The 17623-nt window shown below is 46.2% G+C and overlaps 1 protein-coding gene across 1 annotated transcript; it reads left to right on the top strand.

Moving 5' to 3' along the window:
- The first annotated feature begins 795 nt into the window (after positions 1-795).
- Positions 796-16082, top strand: psmg4 (proteasome (prosome, macropain) assembly chaperone 4). Its single transcript, XM_073073047.1, has 3 exons — positions 796-1029; positions 13751-13826; positions 15869-16082. Exons 1-3 carry the CDS (start codon positions 853-855, stop codon positions 15988-15990), a joined length of 375 nt encoding a protein of 124 aa, XP_072929148.1. The 5' UTR covers positions 796-852; the 3' UTR covers positions 15991-16082.
- The last annotated feature ends 1541 nt before the right edge of the window (positions 16083-17623 follow it).

Genomic DNA, 17623 nt, shown 5'->3' with positions numbered 1-17623 from the left:
CCATTCAGTGTGTTACCCTGGTTTGTCCTCCCCTAGTGCAACCCCTGTTAAAATGGTGAATCCACGTTATGACGTACCTACAATGCACATTTAAAATGCATTTTCTCCGTACTTTCACACCTTATTCTGAATTGTATTATTGTTTTACCTTATACAACCCGAATGCATTGTGATGAACTCATCTGTATTAATCGCATGTAAGACAGTACCTCAGTGACAATAATAAACCAAGATGCTTCTAAAATCATGAAATGTGGCGCAAGCTGAAGGGCCAGATGATCTATTCCTACTTAATTTTGTGTGCTTATATTTTAGAGACCTTGATTATTGAATTAGAGACACCAGAGGGAAAGGACGTAGAAAAGATGTAGTCAGCTCGGGTGGGGCTATGAAATGGCCACGAGCCAGTCCTCCCAAACGCATGACTTCCACAACCAAGGCGGATAAAGCGAATCGGAATCTCTCACAGTACCGTCACTGACCCTTTATTCTGGAAGTCCCAGCCCAAAGGCAGAGACCCTCCAGCAGTTCAAGACGGCTCACCCCAGCTGCTCAAGCATAGGCAATAAAATGCTGCTGTGGCCAGTTGTGACCGTATCCCCCAAATCAATTTACAAATAAATTCTCCTGGCCCTAAAGGAACCATCATCCCTGTCCGGTATCTAAGACAGCCTGCAAACTTGCGTTGGCTCACAAAATCACTGGCGTAGCCAACTACCCTCCGCCCGGCAGTAGGCAACGAACCCGGAAGTACTACCTTTGATTGACAGGCAGAGCCGGAAGTGTGCGAATGATTGACAGGGTCGCGACCCTGGGAGGCGTGTTGGTTGCGGCAGTAAACAGGATCCGGCCATGTCGGCCGCTGAGAATGGCTTGGGGACTGGGACCTTATCGATGCACGACTTCAGCGAAAGGCTGGCCGGTCAGTCGGTGTATTTTCACGTCCTAAGGATGTCGGGCAGCTTCTTCCTGTGGGTTGGCACCGCCCCTACCCTCTCCAACCTCGCGGTCGCTATGAGCACTAGATTTGTGAGTAACGTGAAGCAGGGCTGGATGTGTGATGGTGGATTGGGATTACAGTCTCAGGGCTGGATGTGTGATGGTGGATTGGGATTACAGTCTCAGGGCTGGATGTGTGATGGTGGATTGGGATTACAGTCACCGGGCTGGATGTGTGATGGTGGATTGGGATTACAGTCTCAGGGCTGGATGTGTGATGGTGGATTGGGATTACAGTCACCGGGCTGGATGTGTGATGGTGGATTGGGATTACAGTCTCAGGGCTGGATGTGTGATGGTGGATTGGGATTACAGTCTCAGGGCTGGATGAGTGATGGTGGATTGGGATTACAGTCTCAGGGCTGGATGTGTGACGGTGGATTGGGATTACAGTCTCAGGGCTGGATGTGTGATGGTGGATTGGGATTACAGTCACCGGGCTGGATGTGTGATGGTGGATTGGGATTACAGTCTCAGGGCTGGATGTGTGATGGTGGATTGGGATTACAGTCACCGGGCTGGATGTGTGACGGTGGATTGGGATTACAGTCACCGGGCTGGATGTGTGATGGTGGATTGGGATTACAGTCTCAGGGCTGGATGTGTGATGGTGGATTGGGATTACAGTCTCAGGGCTGGATGTGTGATGGTGGATTGGGATTACAGTCTCAGGGCTGGATGTGTGACGGTGGATTGGGATTACAGTCTCAGGGCTGGATGTGTGATGGTGGATTGGGATTACAGTCACCGGGCTGGATGTGTGATGGTGGATTGGGATTACAGTCACCGGGCTGGATGTGTGACGGTGGATTGGGATTACTGTCACCGGGCTGGATGTGTGATGGTGTATTGGGGTTACAGTCGCATTGGGATTACAGTCACCGGGCTGGATGTGTGATGGTGGATTGGGATTACAGTCACCGGGCTGGATGTGTGACGGTGGATTGGGATTACTGTCACCGGGCTGGATGTGTGATGGTGTATTGGGGTTACAGTCGCATTGGGATTACAGTCGCAGGGCTGGATGTGTGATGGTGTATTGGGGTTACAGTCGCATTGGGATTACAGTCGCAGGGCTGGATGTGTGACGGTGCATTGGGATTACAGTCGCAGGGCTGGATGTGTGATGGTGGATTGGGATTACAGTCTCAGGGCTGGATGTGTGATGGTGGATTGGGATTACAGTCTCAGGGCTGGATGTGTGATGGTGGATTGGGATTACAGTCACCGGGCTGGATGTGTGATGGTGGATTGGGATTACAGTCTCAGGGCTGGATGTGTGATGGTGGATTGGGATTACAGTCACCGGGCTGGATGTGTGATGGTGGATTGGGATTACAGTCTCAGGGCTGGATGTGTGATGGTGGATTGGGATTACAGTCTCAGGGCTGGATGAGTGATGGTGGATTGGGATTACAGTCTCAGGGCTGGATGTGTGACGGTGGATTGGGATTACAGTCTCAGGGCTGGATGTGTGATGGTGGATTGGGATTACAGTCTCAGGGCTGGATGTGTGATGGTGGATTGGGATTACAGTCACCGGGCTGGATGTGTGATGGTGGATTGGGATTACAGTCTCAGGGCTGGATGTGTGATGGTGGATTGGGATTACAGTCACCGGGCTGGATGTGTGACGGTGGATTGGGATTACAGTCACCGGGCTGGATGTGTGATGGTGGATTGGGATTACAGTCTCAGGGCTGGATGTGTGATGGTGGATTGGGATTACAGTCTCAGGGCTGGATGTGTGATGGTGGATTGGGATTACAGTCTCAGGGCTGGATGTGTGACGGTGGATTGGGATTACAGTCTCAGGGCTGGATGTGTGATGGTGGATTGGGATTACAGTCACCGGGCTGGATGTGTGATGGTGGATTGGGATTACAGTCACCGGGCTGGATGTGTGACGGTGGATTGGGATTACTGTCACCGGGCTGGATGTGTGATGGTGTATTGGGGTTACAGTCGCATTGGGATTACAGTCACCGGGCTGGATGTGTGATGGTGGATTGGGATTACAGTCACCGGGCTGGATGTGTGACGATGGATTGGGATTACTGTCACCGGGCTGGATGTGTGATGGTGTATTGGGGTTACAGTCGCATTGGGATTACAGTCGCAGGGCTGGATGTGTGATGGTGTATTGGGGTTACAGTCGCATTGGGATTACAGTCGCAGGGCTGGATGTGTAACGGTGCATTGGGATTACAGTCGCAGGGCTGGATGTGTGACGGTGCATTGGGATTACAGTCGCAGGGCTGGATGTGTGATGGTGGATTGGGATTACAGTCATCGGGCTGGATGTGTGATGGTGGATTGGGATTACAGTTGCAGGGCTGGATGTGTGATGGTGGATTGGGATTACAGTCACCGGGCTGGATGTGTGACGGTGGATTGGGATTACAGTCACCGGGCTGGATGTGTGATGGTGGATTGAGATTACAGTCACCGGGCTGGATGTGTGATGGTGCATTGGGATTACAGTCACCGGGCTGGATGTGTGATGGTGTATTGGGATTACAGTCGCAGGGCTGGATGTGTGACGGTGGATTGGGATTACAGTCACCGGGCTGGATGTGTGACGGTGGATTGGGATTACAGTCTCAGGGCTGGATGTGTGATGGTGGATTGGGATTACAGTCTCAGGGCTGGATGTGTGACGGTGGATTGGGATTACAGTCTCAGGGCTGGATGTGTGATGGTGGATTGGGATTACAGTCACTGGGCTGGATGTGTGATGGTGGATTGGGATTACAGTCACCGGGCTGGATGTGTGATGGTGCATTGGGATTACAGTCACCGGGCTGGATGTGTGATGGTGTATTGGGATTACAGTCGCAGGGCTGGATGTGTGACGGTGGATTGGGATTACTGTCACCGGGCTGGATGTGTGATGGTGTATTGGGGTTACAGTCGCATTGGGATTACAGTCGCAGGGCTGGATGTGTGACGGTGCATTGGGATTACAGTCTCAGGGCTGGATGTGTGACGGTGGATTGGGATTACAGTCACCGGGCTGGATGTGTGATGGTGTATTGGGATTACAGTCTCAGGGCTGGGGTGCCTTGCTGCAGAACTAGGTCTACCGAAGGAATGAATAGCAATGTTACTGCCTCCTCAATCAGTCTGATTCCTTAAGCGTGGCAGGGAGACTCCCATGTCCAGGCTGGAACCTGAAGAATCATTATTTCCACTTTTACAGCGCAACGTCTTAACATTTTGTAGGGACATTTTGCACACAGCCCCCATGTTACAGTGAAATACAAAGGGATCTCGGAGTCCTTGTTCATCAGTCACTGAAGGTGAATGAGCAAGTGCAGCAGGCAGTGAAGAAGGCTAATGGAATGTTGGCATTTATTACAAAGGGAATTGAGTTCAAGAGCAAGGAAATCCTCTTGCATTTGTATAGAGCCCTGGTGAGACCACACCTGGAGTATTGTGTACAGTTTTGGTCTCCAGTGTTAAGGACGGACATCCTGGCTGTAGAGGAAGTGCAGCGTAGATTCACAAGGTTAATTCCTGGGATGTCTGGACTGTCTTACGCAGAGAGGTTAGAGAGACTGGGCTTGTACACGCTGGAATTAAGGAGATTGAGAGGGGATCTGATTGAAACATATAAGATTATTAAGGGATTGGACAAGATAGAGGCAGGAAATATGTTCCAGATGCTGGGAGAGTCAATACCAGAGGGCATGGTTTGAGAATAAGGGGTAGGTCATTTAGGACAGAGTTAAGGAAAAACTTCTTCTCCCAGAGAGTTGTGGGGGTCTGGAATGCACTGCCTCGGAAGGTAGGGGAGGCCAATTCTCTGGATGCTTTCAAGAAGGAGCTAGATAGGTATCTTATGGATAGGGGAATCAAGGGATATGGAGACAAGGCAGGAACCGGGTATTGATAGGAATTGATCAGCCATGATCTCAAAATGGCGGTGCAGGCTCAAAGGGCCGAATGGTCTATTTCTGCACCTATTGTCTATTGTCTATTGTCTAAAAGCAGAGGGTGTTTGAGTAAACAGGGAGGATTTGACACAGAGGGCAGGTCAGGGCATTGGCACTAGTTTTCAAGTGTGGTAAAATCTTGGAACTGGCGTTCGAACACTATTAGTACCGCTTCACAGCTCACGTGAATTAGGGACATTTGGTTGGATTGTGGCTGACCGATTTCCTCAACTCAACAGTCTTGCCTACCCCTCACTGTATAGCACCCTTTGAGGAAGAGAGTTCCCGATCTTCTGTGAGAGACTTTGCTTTTCCTTTTACAGAGTTGAGAGATTTTTGTATATTAAGGCTTTCGGGCTGTGGGCTTGGTGGAGGAAACTGTCCTGACCATCTGTGATCACGTTGCACGTTGGCACTGTACTCGTCTGCATCTCAGATAACGATGAGTTGGAGTATAGGAAAGGGATGACGAGGTTAGTGACAGTAACTTGTCAGCAGGTCATTGACTTCAGGAAGGGGGTTGGTACACATGCTGCTGTTAACATCAAGGCTGAAAGGGAGTTCCAAGTTCCTAGGAGTGAACATCACCAGTAGCCTGTCACAGTACAACCAGATTGGTGCCATGGCCAAGAGAGGAGGATAAAGAAATCTGGCAAGTCCCTTTCTACACTTGCCAGCTCTTAACAGAGGCACCATCGTGGCTTGGGACGGCAACTGTTCTGCCATGACTGCAAGAAACTGCAGAGTTCTGCTCACAGCTCAACACATCATGGAAACCAGCCTCGCCTCTATGTACGGTGTCTTGTACTTCTCACTGCCAGAGTAATCAACGACAGCACTCGTCCCAGACATTCTCTCTTCTCCCCTCTCCCATCGGGCAGTAGATACAGGAGCCTGAAAGCACACGTACCACCAAGCTTAAGGACAGCTTCTACTGCATTCTGATAAGGCTATTGAATGGTTCCCCAGTATAATATAGTGGACTTGACCTCACAGTTATCCCGCTGTGACCTTGCATTTTTTGTCTCTCTGCACCGCACTTTAATTTTAATTTTTGCGATACAGTGCAGAATAGATCCTTCTGGCCCCCTGAGTATGCTGCCCAGTAACCGATTAACGCTAGCCTAACACAGCACAATTTACAATGACTTACAAACAGTACACCTCTTGGAATGTGGGAGAAAACCGCAGGGCCTGAGGAAACCACACAGTCACGGGGAGAACTTACAAACTCCTTATAGACAGGGCAGGAAATGAACCCAGGTGGCCTGTACTGTATTGTGTTAACTGTCACACTGTCTTCTCCTGCTTCTGGGAGTCACAAGAACAATTCCAACACTGGTGGATGCCACCAAACCTTCTGTGCCAGTGCTGAGACCAGACAGTAGCTGAGCTTTAATGAATGTCACAGGGAGTTCCCTCTCGGTTCATTGTGATTATCAGATGAGATATTAATGACTGTGCTGTTTGTCAGAGTGTGTGAAATGACACCAGATAAAGAGACGATTCAAGTACGTTTAACCTCTGCAGAAGCGGAGTAGAAAAGCAGAGAAATTTAATGCTAAGCCTCTGTCAAGTCAGTTAGGACTGTTCGTGGGTCACAGGAATTGTACACAGGCTCCACTTGCTGCTATAGACTTTAATGTAATTTTGAATGAGTTCACAGGGGAATTCCAGAGAAATCTCTGTGCAGAATGTAGTGAGAACGTGGAACTTGGTCCCTCAAGGAGTAGTTGAGGTGCGTTTAATTAGAATCTGGATAAGCACAAGGGAAAAAGTAAAATATAATGCTGATTGGATGGGGGAGGGGTGGCTTTTGTGAAGAATAATCAATTAATCTGTCCAGTTGTCCTGTCTTATTGTTGTAAGGTTAGGCAAGCATGTGGGGGGGAGGGGGAGAGGAATTAATGAATTACTGAGTGATAATCACAAAAGGACAACTCGGGTGAGGGTGGATTATATGTGACAGAACTCTGAAAATTACAAGGATGTGAAATTTGGGATTGTGCTGGTCTGTGAGATGATCAATGAAGTTGTGTGTGCATCTCAAGCATAATGAAACTTTGCTTTCAAGCCAGTAGCAATACTACCATCAGGTTGAGGGTACAAAATTTCAGGGCTTGAGGCATGTATCCTCGAGAGAAGACAGAAAGGGAAAAGGGAAAATCAACCAAAGGAGTTCATGTCTTTCCTGTCCTCTCTGTTTGAGATGGCACCACAGAGATTCTCAGATCCTTGACACCATGTGACCAAGATTGTACTTTGAGGTAATGTCTGCCTATTAGTAAGGATGAAGGCCATTTCTGGTCCTGATTTCCATGGTGATAGGACCCCTGCGGGAGGAAGTGCTGATTTGCCCGTCAGCATCACTTTGCACAGATTCTACCTGCTGATGGTAAGATACTGAGGCTGGAGGTGGACGAGAGGCTAAAACATTACTACTGAAGTAGAAAAGATGAAAGATGTGATTTAAAAAATGTGGAGTTCAACACTGCAGAAGGCCGAGGGTTGTGTGGGAGGTGCAAGGTATATAGTGGTGAACGTCTTCATAGAAGAGCTGAGTAGATGGTAAAACATGGACATGGAGGGAGGAGCTGAACATCAAGCCAGTGGGACAGATTTACACTAATTCATAGCGAGTGAAGAGTGCTGAAACCTTGCTGGTTCAGAGAACCTCCCCACGTTCAACAGGATCTGAATGAACAGTAAATATCTGCAAGCCAGCTCTCTATACTGCCAACTCCCCTCCTGTCCTTTCAGAGCTAAGTTTGTCCGCATGACCTACCCCTTGGTCCTTTGACCTTTTTTCTTAGCCATTGGTTCCCCAATTACTGACATCTTTCCTCCTTGAGCTTATTGCCCTCACCCTCATCGCCATGGGAGTCAGTGACTGATTCCCAAGCCCATTTTCCCTTTCTTTCATGAGAACAAGAAACAGGAACCCTGGTACCTGTTCCACCAATTAGGGCACTGATAGGACATTCAGTTGCAAGTGTACAAGAGGCTGGTGAGACTACATTTGGAGTACTGTATGCAATTGTCACCTTGTTATAGGAGAGACATCGTTAAACCAGAAAGTGTGCAGAGAGGATTTGCTAGGATCATGCCAGAACTTGAGGTGTTGGGAGAGGTTGGGCAGGCTAGGACTTTATTTCTTCAAATGTAGGAGACTGAGGGGGCGACCTTATAAAGGTGTACAAGGGGATATAGTTCAGATGAACACACTTAGTCTTTCCCCTAGGGATTGGGAACTAAAAACGAGGTCATAAGTTGAAGGTGAAAAGTAAAAGATTTAATGGGGATTTGAAGGGCAACATTTTTGTACAGAGGTTGGTAGTTACCGTAAATGGAATGAGCTACCAGAGGATGTGGTAGAGGTAGTTACCATTACAGTACTTAAAAGACATTTAGATAGTACAAGGATGGGAAAGATTCAGAAGGATATGAATCAAACATAGGCAAATAAGACTGGCTCAGGTAGATGTAGTCAAATTGGATGAGTTGGGCTGAAGAGCATGTTTATTATTCTGTGGCTACCCAGGCAGTAATATTGATCCGGCCCAAAGATATTAACCCAAGTCAAAGTTCCACAAATCCTTGAAGCCACATGTCACCATATCCTGGTACCAGAGTTTCCCATGTTTGCATACAGTATCAACGCTCCTGATGCTGTGCTGATGATTTCAGATACAATGTTATTCCAGGGCTCGGCAGATGGGATGATGTTTCCCCTGGGTGGGGTGCACAGAATTGGGGTTACAGTCTCAGAATTGGCGATCAGGAATAAGGCTACGTCCGCACTACACCGGATAAATCCGTAACCGAAGCTTTTTCCTCTTCATTTTTACCCTCCGTCCACACTAAAATGGTGTTTTCATCCCCCGAAACTGGAGCTTTTCAGAAACGCTTTCCAGGGTGGGTATTTTTGAAAACGCCGCTCGGGCAGATCAGTGTGGACGGGGTAACCAGAGACTTCTGAAAACGCTATCAGACGGCAGCGCGCTATTTCATTGTTTTCTTGAACGCAACCTAACAATTTCAGAACAGACGGCAACGAGACTGAAGCCAGAAGAGTTAGAAAAGTACTCGGCAAATACTTTGACCCATAACTTACTGAATAAATAAGTATACTCACTTTGCCCTGTTTTCTGTCCTTGCTCGTATGAAGGTGGTTTACCTATTTATGCAAGTACTTTGACGATAGATTTGTGACAGCCTAATGTAACATCGTATGGAAATACAAGATAACACTGATGCAGACATTAAAACATTTATACATTTAACATGGTACTTTATTAATGCAACAGAGTTAATCAGTTTTTCAATGTTCGTCGTCAGCCGGGTCAATCTGTCCGTGAACTCCGTCGGTTGCCTCCATACGCTCCAGTATTTGTTTTTTTTTTAGTTTTAAGTTCTCCTGTGCGAGAGCCAACAGCTGTCCGTCATTTTAAGTTTTTCTAGTCTGTAACTACACAAACGGGCACTTTAACAGCGAGATTTGACACCAAACATGTCGCTTGTTTTCGGTAGATGTGTCCTGCGCATGCCCAGTAGGAGGAGATTCACCAAAATCTCCGTTTCAACGTGGACAGAGATATTTTCAAAAACGCATAGTGTGGACGCCTATTGTTTTTACGCAAAACCGGCGTTTTCAAAATTATCCAGTCTAGTGTGGATGTAGCCTTAGATGAGAAGAAATGCTTCAGCAGACAGGAGAGGAAGCCAAGTGGCTTGGTAAGCTGGGGTCAGAGATCAGTAGTGATAAAGAGAATCACATGGGGTTAGTGGCAAGTGCTGTTTGTAGTTTTTCACTGATCTGTTGTTCTTCGTTGTTCTACTGTGAATGCCTGCAAGAAAAAGAATCTTGAGGTAAGAATGGTGGAGCAGACAGGTGAGCTGGTGTACCTGTCGTGGATGGTGCAGTGAGATTCTTTAAAGTGTCTGATGCAGTGATAACTGAGATTATTGGGTCAAGATTATTTGGCTCAGCGGGCTTCGGCGCAAGAGGACTTCGGCAAGAAGCCTGCTTTTCATTTATTCTGACTAATCTGGGATCAGGTAATGGGGGAGACGGTTAGAGCAGTGGTGTGCTCCGTATGCAGTATGTGGGAGGTCAGGGTCAACACAGTTGTTCCTGATGACCACACCTGCAATAGGTGCATCCAGCTGCAGCTCCTATCAGACCGAGTTAGGGAATTGGAGCAGGAGCTGGATGAACTACGGATCATTCGGGAGGCAGAGGCAGAGATAGATAAGAGTTATCGGGAGGTAGTCACACCGAAAAGACAGGAGGTAGGCAAATGGGTGACAGTCAAGAGAGGCAGGGGGAGCAGACAGAGAGAGAAGAGCACCCCTGTGGCCGTTCCCATCAAAAGTAAGAATATCGTTTTGGATACTGTTGGTGGGGATGACCTACCAGGAACAAGCTGCAGTGGTCCTGTCTCTGGCACTGAGGTTGGACCCGCGACTAGGAAGGGGAGGAGGGAAGAGAACAGAGCGGTAGTGATAGGGGATTCTATAGTCAGGGGGGCGGATAGGAGATTTTGTGGGGAAGATCGGGAGTCTCGGATGGTATGTTGCTTCCCTGGTGCCGGGGTCCGGGACATCTCAGATCGGGTGCAGGTTATTCTCGAGAGGGAGGGCAAGAATCCAGATGTTGTGGTCCATGTAGGGACCAATGACGTGGGTAGGATGAGTGAGGGGGTCCTGCGTAGGGAGTTAGGTGCGAAGCTGAAGAGCAGGACCACCAGGGTAACAATCTCAGGATTGCTACCTGTGCCACGTGCGAGTGAGGCAAGGAACAGAAAGATTATAAAGATTAATACGTGGCTGAGAGGATGGTGCAGGAGGGAGGGCTTCAGTTTTGTAGATAATTGGGCCTTGTTCCAGGGAAGGTGGGATCTGTTCCGAAGGGACGGTTTACACCTGAACTGGAGCGGTACTAACATTCTTGCAGGGAAGTTTGCTAGAGCTTCTTGGGGGGGGTTAAACTAAATTTGCAGGGGGCAGGGATCCAGAATGTGAGCGAGGATAGCGAGAGGAAGAATAAAGGACAGGTGGGGACTACACGGTTCCGGAATATTAAGTGTGTAGTAGAGGAAGGTGGGGCGGAACAAGTGATAAGGAGGACTCGTGTACAGAGGGATGGTCTGACGGAACATGGAGTTAAATGTGCTGAAAGAATAAGTAAATGTAGGAAGGACAACAAAATTCTAGGGGCGTATAGCCCGATGGGATTTAGTGTTATGTAATGAACAGGATTTGATAAGCGATCTCGCAGTAAAGGAGCTATTAGGAGGTAGTGATCACAATATGATAAGCTTTTATCTGCAATTTGAGAAGGATAAGGGCAGCTCGGAGGTGTCAGTGTTGCAGATGAACAGGGGAAACTATGGAGCCATGAGGGAGGGGCTGGCCAAAGTTGACTGGATGGATAGCCTAGCAGAAAAGACAGTGGAACAGCAATGGCAGGTATTCTTGGGAATAATGCACAAGGTGCAAAATCAGTTCATCCCCCAGAGAAGGAAGGATTCAAAGGGGGGAAAGGGGCCTCAGTGGTTGACAAAGGAAGTCAGAGACTGCATAGCATTAAAAAAAAAGGAAATATGACAGAGCTAAGGTGAGTGGGAGGACAGATGATTGGGAAGTTTTTAAGGAACAACAGAACTTAACTAAAAAGACAATACGGGGAGAAAAAATGAGGTACAAACGCAAGCTAGCCAGGAATATAAAGGAAGATAGCAAAAGCTTTTTTAGGTATGTGAAGAGAAAGAAGATAGTTAAGAACAATGTTGGGCCCTTGAAGAATGAATTGGGTGAAATTGTTATGGGAAACAGAGAAATGGCAGAAGAATTTAATGAGTACTTTAGATCTGTCTTCACTAAGGAAGACACAAGCAATCTCCCAGATGTATGGATGGGCCAAGGACATAGGGTAACAGAGGAAATGAAACAGATTGACATTCGGAAGGAAACGGTGATGAGAAGACTGATGGGACTGAAGGCTGACAAATCCCCAGGTCCAGATGGTCTGCACCCTAGGGTACTAAAGGAGGTGGCCCTGGAAATTGCGGATGCATTGGTAATCATTTTCCAATGTTCCTTAGATTCAGGATAAGTTCCTGAGGATTGGAGAATGGCTAATGTTATCCCACTTTTTAAGAAAGGAGGGAGGGAGAAAACAGAGAACTATCAACCTGTCAGCCTGACATCGGTGGTGGGAAAGATGCTAGAGTCCATTATTAAGGATGAAATAGTGGCATATCTAGATAGCAGTGATAGGATTGGGCCGAGCCAGCATGGATTTACCAAGGGTAAATCATGCTTGACTAATCTGTTGGAGTTTTTTGAGGATGTAACCAGGAAGTTAGACGGGGGGAGATCCAGTGGATGTAGTGTACCTTGATTTTCAGAAGGCATTTGATAAGGTCCCACATAGAAGATTGGTGGGTAAAATCAAAGCTCAGGGCATCGGGGGGAAGGCATTGACATGGATAGAAAACTGGTTGGCAGATAGAAAGCAAAGGGTAGCGGTGAATGGGTGTTTCTCGGAATGGCAGGTGGTGACTAGTGGGGTGCCACAGGGCTGGGTATTGGGACCACAGCTGTTTACCATTTACGTTAACGATTTGGATGAAGGCATAGAAAATAACATCAGCAAATTTGCTGATGATACTAAGCTGGGTGGCAGTGTGACATGTGATGAGGATGTTAGGAGAATTCAGGGTGACTTGGATAGGCTGGCAGATACTTGGCAGATGGCATTTAATGTGAATAAGTGTGAGGTTATCCACTTTGGGAGTAAGAACAGGAAGGCAGATTATTATCTGAACGGTATAGAGTTGGGTAAGGGAGTAATACAAAGAGATCTCGGAGTCCTTGTTCATCAGTCACTGAAGGTGAATGAGCAAGTGCAGCAGGCAGTGAAGAAGGCTAATGGAATGTTGGCCTTTATTCCAAAGGGAATTGAGTACAAGAGCAAGGAAATCCTCTTGCATTTGTACAGAGTCCTGGTGAGACCACACCTGGAGTATTGTGTACAGTTTTGGTCTCCAGGGTTGAGGAAGGACATCCTGGCTGTAGAGGAAGTGCAGCGTAGATTCACGAGGTTAATTCCTGGGATGTCTGGACTGTCTTTCGCAGAGAGGTTAGAGAGACTGGGCTTGTACACGCTGGAATTAAGGAGATTGAGAGGGGATCTGATTGAAACATATAAGATTATTAAGGGATTGGACAAGATAGAGGCAGGAAATATGTTCCAGATGCTGGGAGAGTCCAGTACCAGAGGGCATGGTTTGAGAATAAGGGGTAGGTCATTTAGGACACAGTTAAGGAAAAACTTCTTCTCCCAGAGCGTTGTGGGGGTCTGGAATGCACTGCCTTGGAAGGTAGTGGAGGCCAATTCTCTGGATGCTTTCAAGAAGGAGCTAGATAGGTATCTTATGGATAGGGGAATCAAGGGATATGGGGACAAGGCAGGAACTGGGTATTGATAGGAATTGATCAGCCATGATCTCAAAATGGCGGTGCAGGCTCAAAGGACCAAATGGTCTACTTCTGCACCTATTGTCTATTGTCTATAAGAGTGGATACTGTTGTTGACATCAATTGTACCAATACAGGTTGTTAATGTGATATACTTTGTCTGTCTCTGAAAACAGTGGTCAGACTGGAAACAAGACCAGCCAGAACAAGTATAAAGCAATAAGTGTGATTTTCAGGTGTGATATACGAAAAGATGAAGCTTTCCTTTATTAGGAGATTAAGGAGTTATGAGTATTCGGGCTAATGTAACTTGTGCTCCTTGTTTTCAGGACCCAACTCCAGTATCCTCGCTAATCCTTGGAGACACCTCTGATACCACGTCTAATTCATTAGCACAAAGGCTTGGTAAGATAACTTATTCATTTGAAAGAATTTTGTTTTCCATTGTGTTTCTGGACCCAGGTCCATTGACAGAATCTTTGCTCGCAGTTTGTGTTCTCTGATATGGTGAAAAGGACCTACATTTACTGGCTGGAGAGAGAGGCCAGTTTACAAACATGGTGATAGATCCAAGAGGATCCTTAAATTCCTCCCCCACACTGGCCAAGGAAGCTTGGCATCTGTGGTGTTAATATAGTCCTTTCCACAGACATTCTCTGATCTGGTGTGCCTCCAGCATTTTCTGTTTTTATTTCCAACATCTGAGAATTTTTGATTAGTTCTGGCATCTCACATTAATGTACTCTTGACCTCAAAATCTGCCTGATTATGGCCTTTCTTTCTACTTGTACTGCATCTTCTCTGCAATACTATATTCCACATTATCTTGTTGCATTTCTCCTCGTTCCATTCCTCAATATACTTACGTTTTGAAATGGTCTTTATTGATGGCATTCAGAGTAGATTTTCGCTGGCACTTGTGGCAATAATAAACAACTATTGTCACCCTGTTTTCTGTCAGTTCTGTCCACGTGAGTACATTCTTCGCTGTACCACAACCCTTTCCCTGCGGCGGAACCTTTTGTCTATCTGGTGACTTATCGAATGCATTATAGACATCCAAATACACCACATCTAGTGGTTCCCTTTATCATGGTTCTTTTAGATCTGTGATCCTTTCTTAAAGCTACAATCCAATTTCTGAATGTTTGGTGTTACAGCTTTCTGAACAATCAATTCCTGCATTTTCTTAATAATTAAAGTTGGAACATCATATGTTGAATTAACCTGTTGCTCATTTCTATATTCTGCAACCACAAGAGGAAAATCCAGTTCACTGTTGTAATTCATTAACCCTTTCATTTTTGTCAAGTTACTTTCCAGCCCTAAAATTTGGGAAGAATTTGGAGGTGGGAGAGGGGTGGAACAGCAAAGGATTTTTATTTTGATTACATTTGATGTGTGAATCATTTACTCGCTTACTCATAAAACTATGTACTGCATTTCAAGGTAATTTATGGACAGTAATACATCCAGTTAGATGCTAATACATGCTGAAATATACTACTCTCCGTTTGAAGCTGTTTTGTAAAATGCTGGAACTACACAACAGGCTGGGCTGCATCTATGGAGAGAGAAGCACAGTGAGTGTTTCAGGACTAGACAGGTTAATCAACGGAGTCACAGGCTGGGCTGATACAGTTGGTGCAGCTGAGAGGTTTTGTGTGGAAAGCTGGCTAGCTCTATCTGTGCAGAGAAAAGGCAGTTGAATGAGGAGTGAAGAAGAAAAGCCATGGTGGATCCCTTGCAATACACACAAAATGCTGGAGGATCCACAAGATCTAAAGTATAGTCGATGTTTTGGGCCGAGATCCTTCAGCAGAACTGGAGAAAAAAAGATGAGGAGCAGATTTAGAAGGTGGGGGAGGTTATAGGTGAAAGGTGAAACCATGAAGGGGGAGGGATGGATAAAGAAATTGGTGAAAGAGATACAGGGCTGGAGAAGAGGGAGTGTGACAGGAGAGGACAAAAGGCCATGGAAGAAAGAAAAGGGGGGAGGAGCACCAGAGGGAGGCGATGGGCAGGTAAGGAGATAACAGTGAGAACAGGAAAAGGGGATGGGGACTGGTGAAGGGGGGGGAAGGGTCATTACCAGGAGTTCGAGAAATCGATGTTCATGCCATCAGGTTGGGAGGCTACCCAGATGGTATATAAGGTGTTGTTCCCTTGCCCTCATTCATAACTAAACAGTCTCTCTCACCCTCTCTCAGCAGCACCACTGCTTGTATCAAGCACTCTCTCTTGGTTTCCATCCTATCACAACTTTAAATATCTTATTTCTAACTTTTCCCAGTTCTGATGAAAGGGTAGTGGAGTGAAATAGTAAGTTTTTTTCTCCACAGATGCTGCCTGACCTGCTGTGTATGACCTGACGTTTTTAAGCTTTTGTAGTTTTATTTTGCTAACTTATTTGGCTTACTTAAAACCTTCCTTTATGTTTAATGCAGCTAAGAAGACTGGGAAACAGGTGTTTATCAGCTATAACCTGCCTAATACCAACACTAACCTGTTGCTAGAAGTGGAAAACAGAATCAAACAGGAAATGGAGGCCAATCCAGATAAATTCTAAGTGTGTTTTTTAAAGATATACTGCTTTGATTAATAAATTTTTAAAAATGTCTCTTTCCTTTGATCAAATTAAATCTTGATAAGCACAATGCAGTAAGAGATGTGGTGGTTTGCTGATTCCAACAGCTTAGTAAGTAAGATACCTAGTGAATTACTGTCATTTACTCCTGTGACTGGCCGTTCCAGACTCCTACACAAAACCCTGCTGCTGCCACCTCACAGACTGTTTGCAGTCTTCCATTACACGTGTGCAGATTGCAGCCGTCCTTTGACATCATTACCATGGGCTGGCAAAAGACTACAGTTAAGGGGTCAAAGAGAAGCTTGCCATGAGCATGTTGGGGAATCTGTGCAGCAGCCAGGAGTCCATACACACAGCTAGAAATGCAATGTGTTGCTGTGGAGTCCCGAGTTAGAGGGACTCGGGTCACATAGCACGTGTAGAGCAATCTCGATGAAAGGTGTTGACCTGAATTGTGTGTTTCCTGACACTGATGCTGTTCAAGTTGCTGTGTTCCTCCAGCAGTTTGTGTTTTGCTCCAGATTCCTGCATCTGCAGTCTTTTGTGTGGTCTAACCTTGAGTTGTAGTTGGTGTGTAAAGGAACTGTGCTGTGGCTGAACCCACTTAAGCAAACACATTGTGTACCAGCTTTCTTCAAATGGTACACATTAAATCATGATTATAATGCTGCAGTAACATCTTTTGCCACCTGGGAGCAGTGTCAGCAATAATCTGAACATCAGCTGAAAACAATTGATCTAATAAACTTTCTGGTACCACAAGCCATTTATCCTAAAGGCAGAGAGAACGCTGATCTCAGGAGAGGCTCAGCTCATATCACTCCAAACACAGATTGAACTTGCTCTTAAATGTCAATTTCAATTAGTCAGTGGCTCCCTGTTGCAACCCTCGGGCGATAATGATTCTTCACTACCACCACCCCTCGTCTTAATTTCCCATTTATAGCTTGGGGCTCACTTTAAAGACCTGACCCCCATAAGCTCAGGGAGGAAACCAGGCTCCATGAACCCTAGGTTGTGTTTCAATCACCTTCCTCAAGGGCGTGGATTTGAGGTTAGAAAGGACCAAGGAACAATCTTTATTTTTTTTAAAATAGATATATACACACACACACACACTTTTTATTCAACCTCTACAAAATCTTACCCGTGCCTCGCTGCCAAAGCCTTGTTCCTACTCCTACAATGGCCGCTCTGCTTTGACTCTGCTTTACTTTTATTTGCTCCTGCTAACAAATTGTGAATCGATTGGTCTGTTGCTAAAGCTAAGGCCTCTCGGTGTATTGAGAGCAGTTTTGGGCTCTTTATTTTAGAAAGGATGTGCTGACATTGAAGAGGGTTCAGGAGAATGGTTCTGGGATTGAAAGGCTTATTCAAATGAAGGCTCTGATGGCTCTGAGCCTTTACTAGCTGGAATTTAGAAGGATAAGGGAGAATCTCATTTAAGTTTAGAGAGTTAAATGCATGGCTCAAGAATTGGTATAGAAGAAGGGGGTTTGACTTCATGGGAAATAGGCATCAGTATTGGGGAAGGAGGGAACTGTGCCAATGGGATGGGCTCCACCTGAACTGTGATGGGATTTGTATCCTACCAAATTGCATAACTAGGGCT

The sequence above is a fragment of the Hemitrygon akajei genome, chromosome 20, assembly GCF_048418815.1.
Source record: "Hemitrygon akajei chromosome 20, sHemAka1.3, whole genome shotgun sequence".
In the NCBI taxonomy this organism is placed as follows: Eukaryota; Metazoa; Chordata; class Chondrichthyes; order Myliobatiformes; family Dasyatidae; genus Hemitrygon; species Hemitrygon akajei.
The sequence above is the reverse complement of the archived record's forward strand: the minus strand, read 5'-3'. Positions and strand labels throughout refer to the sequence as shown.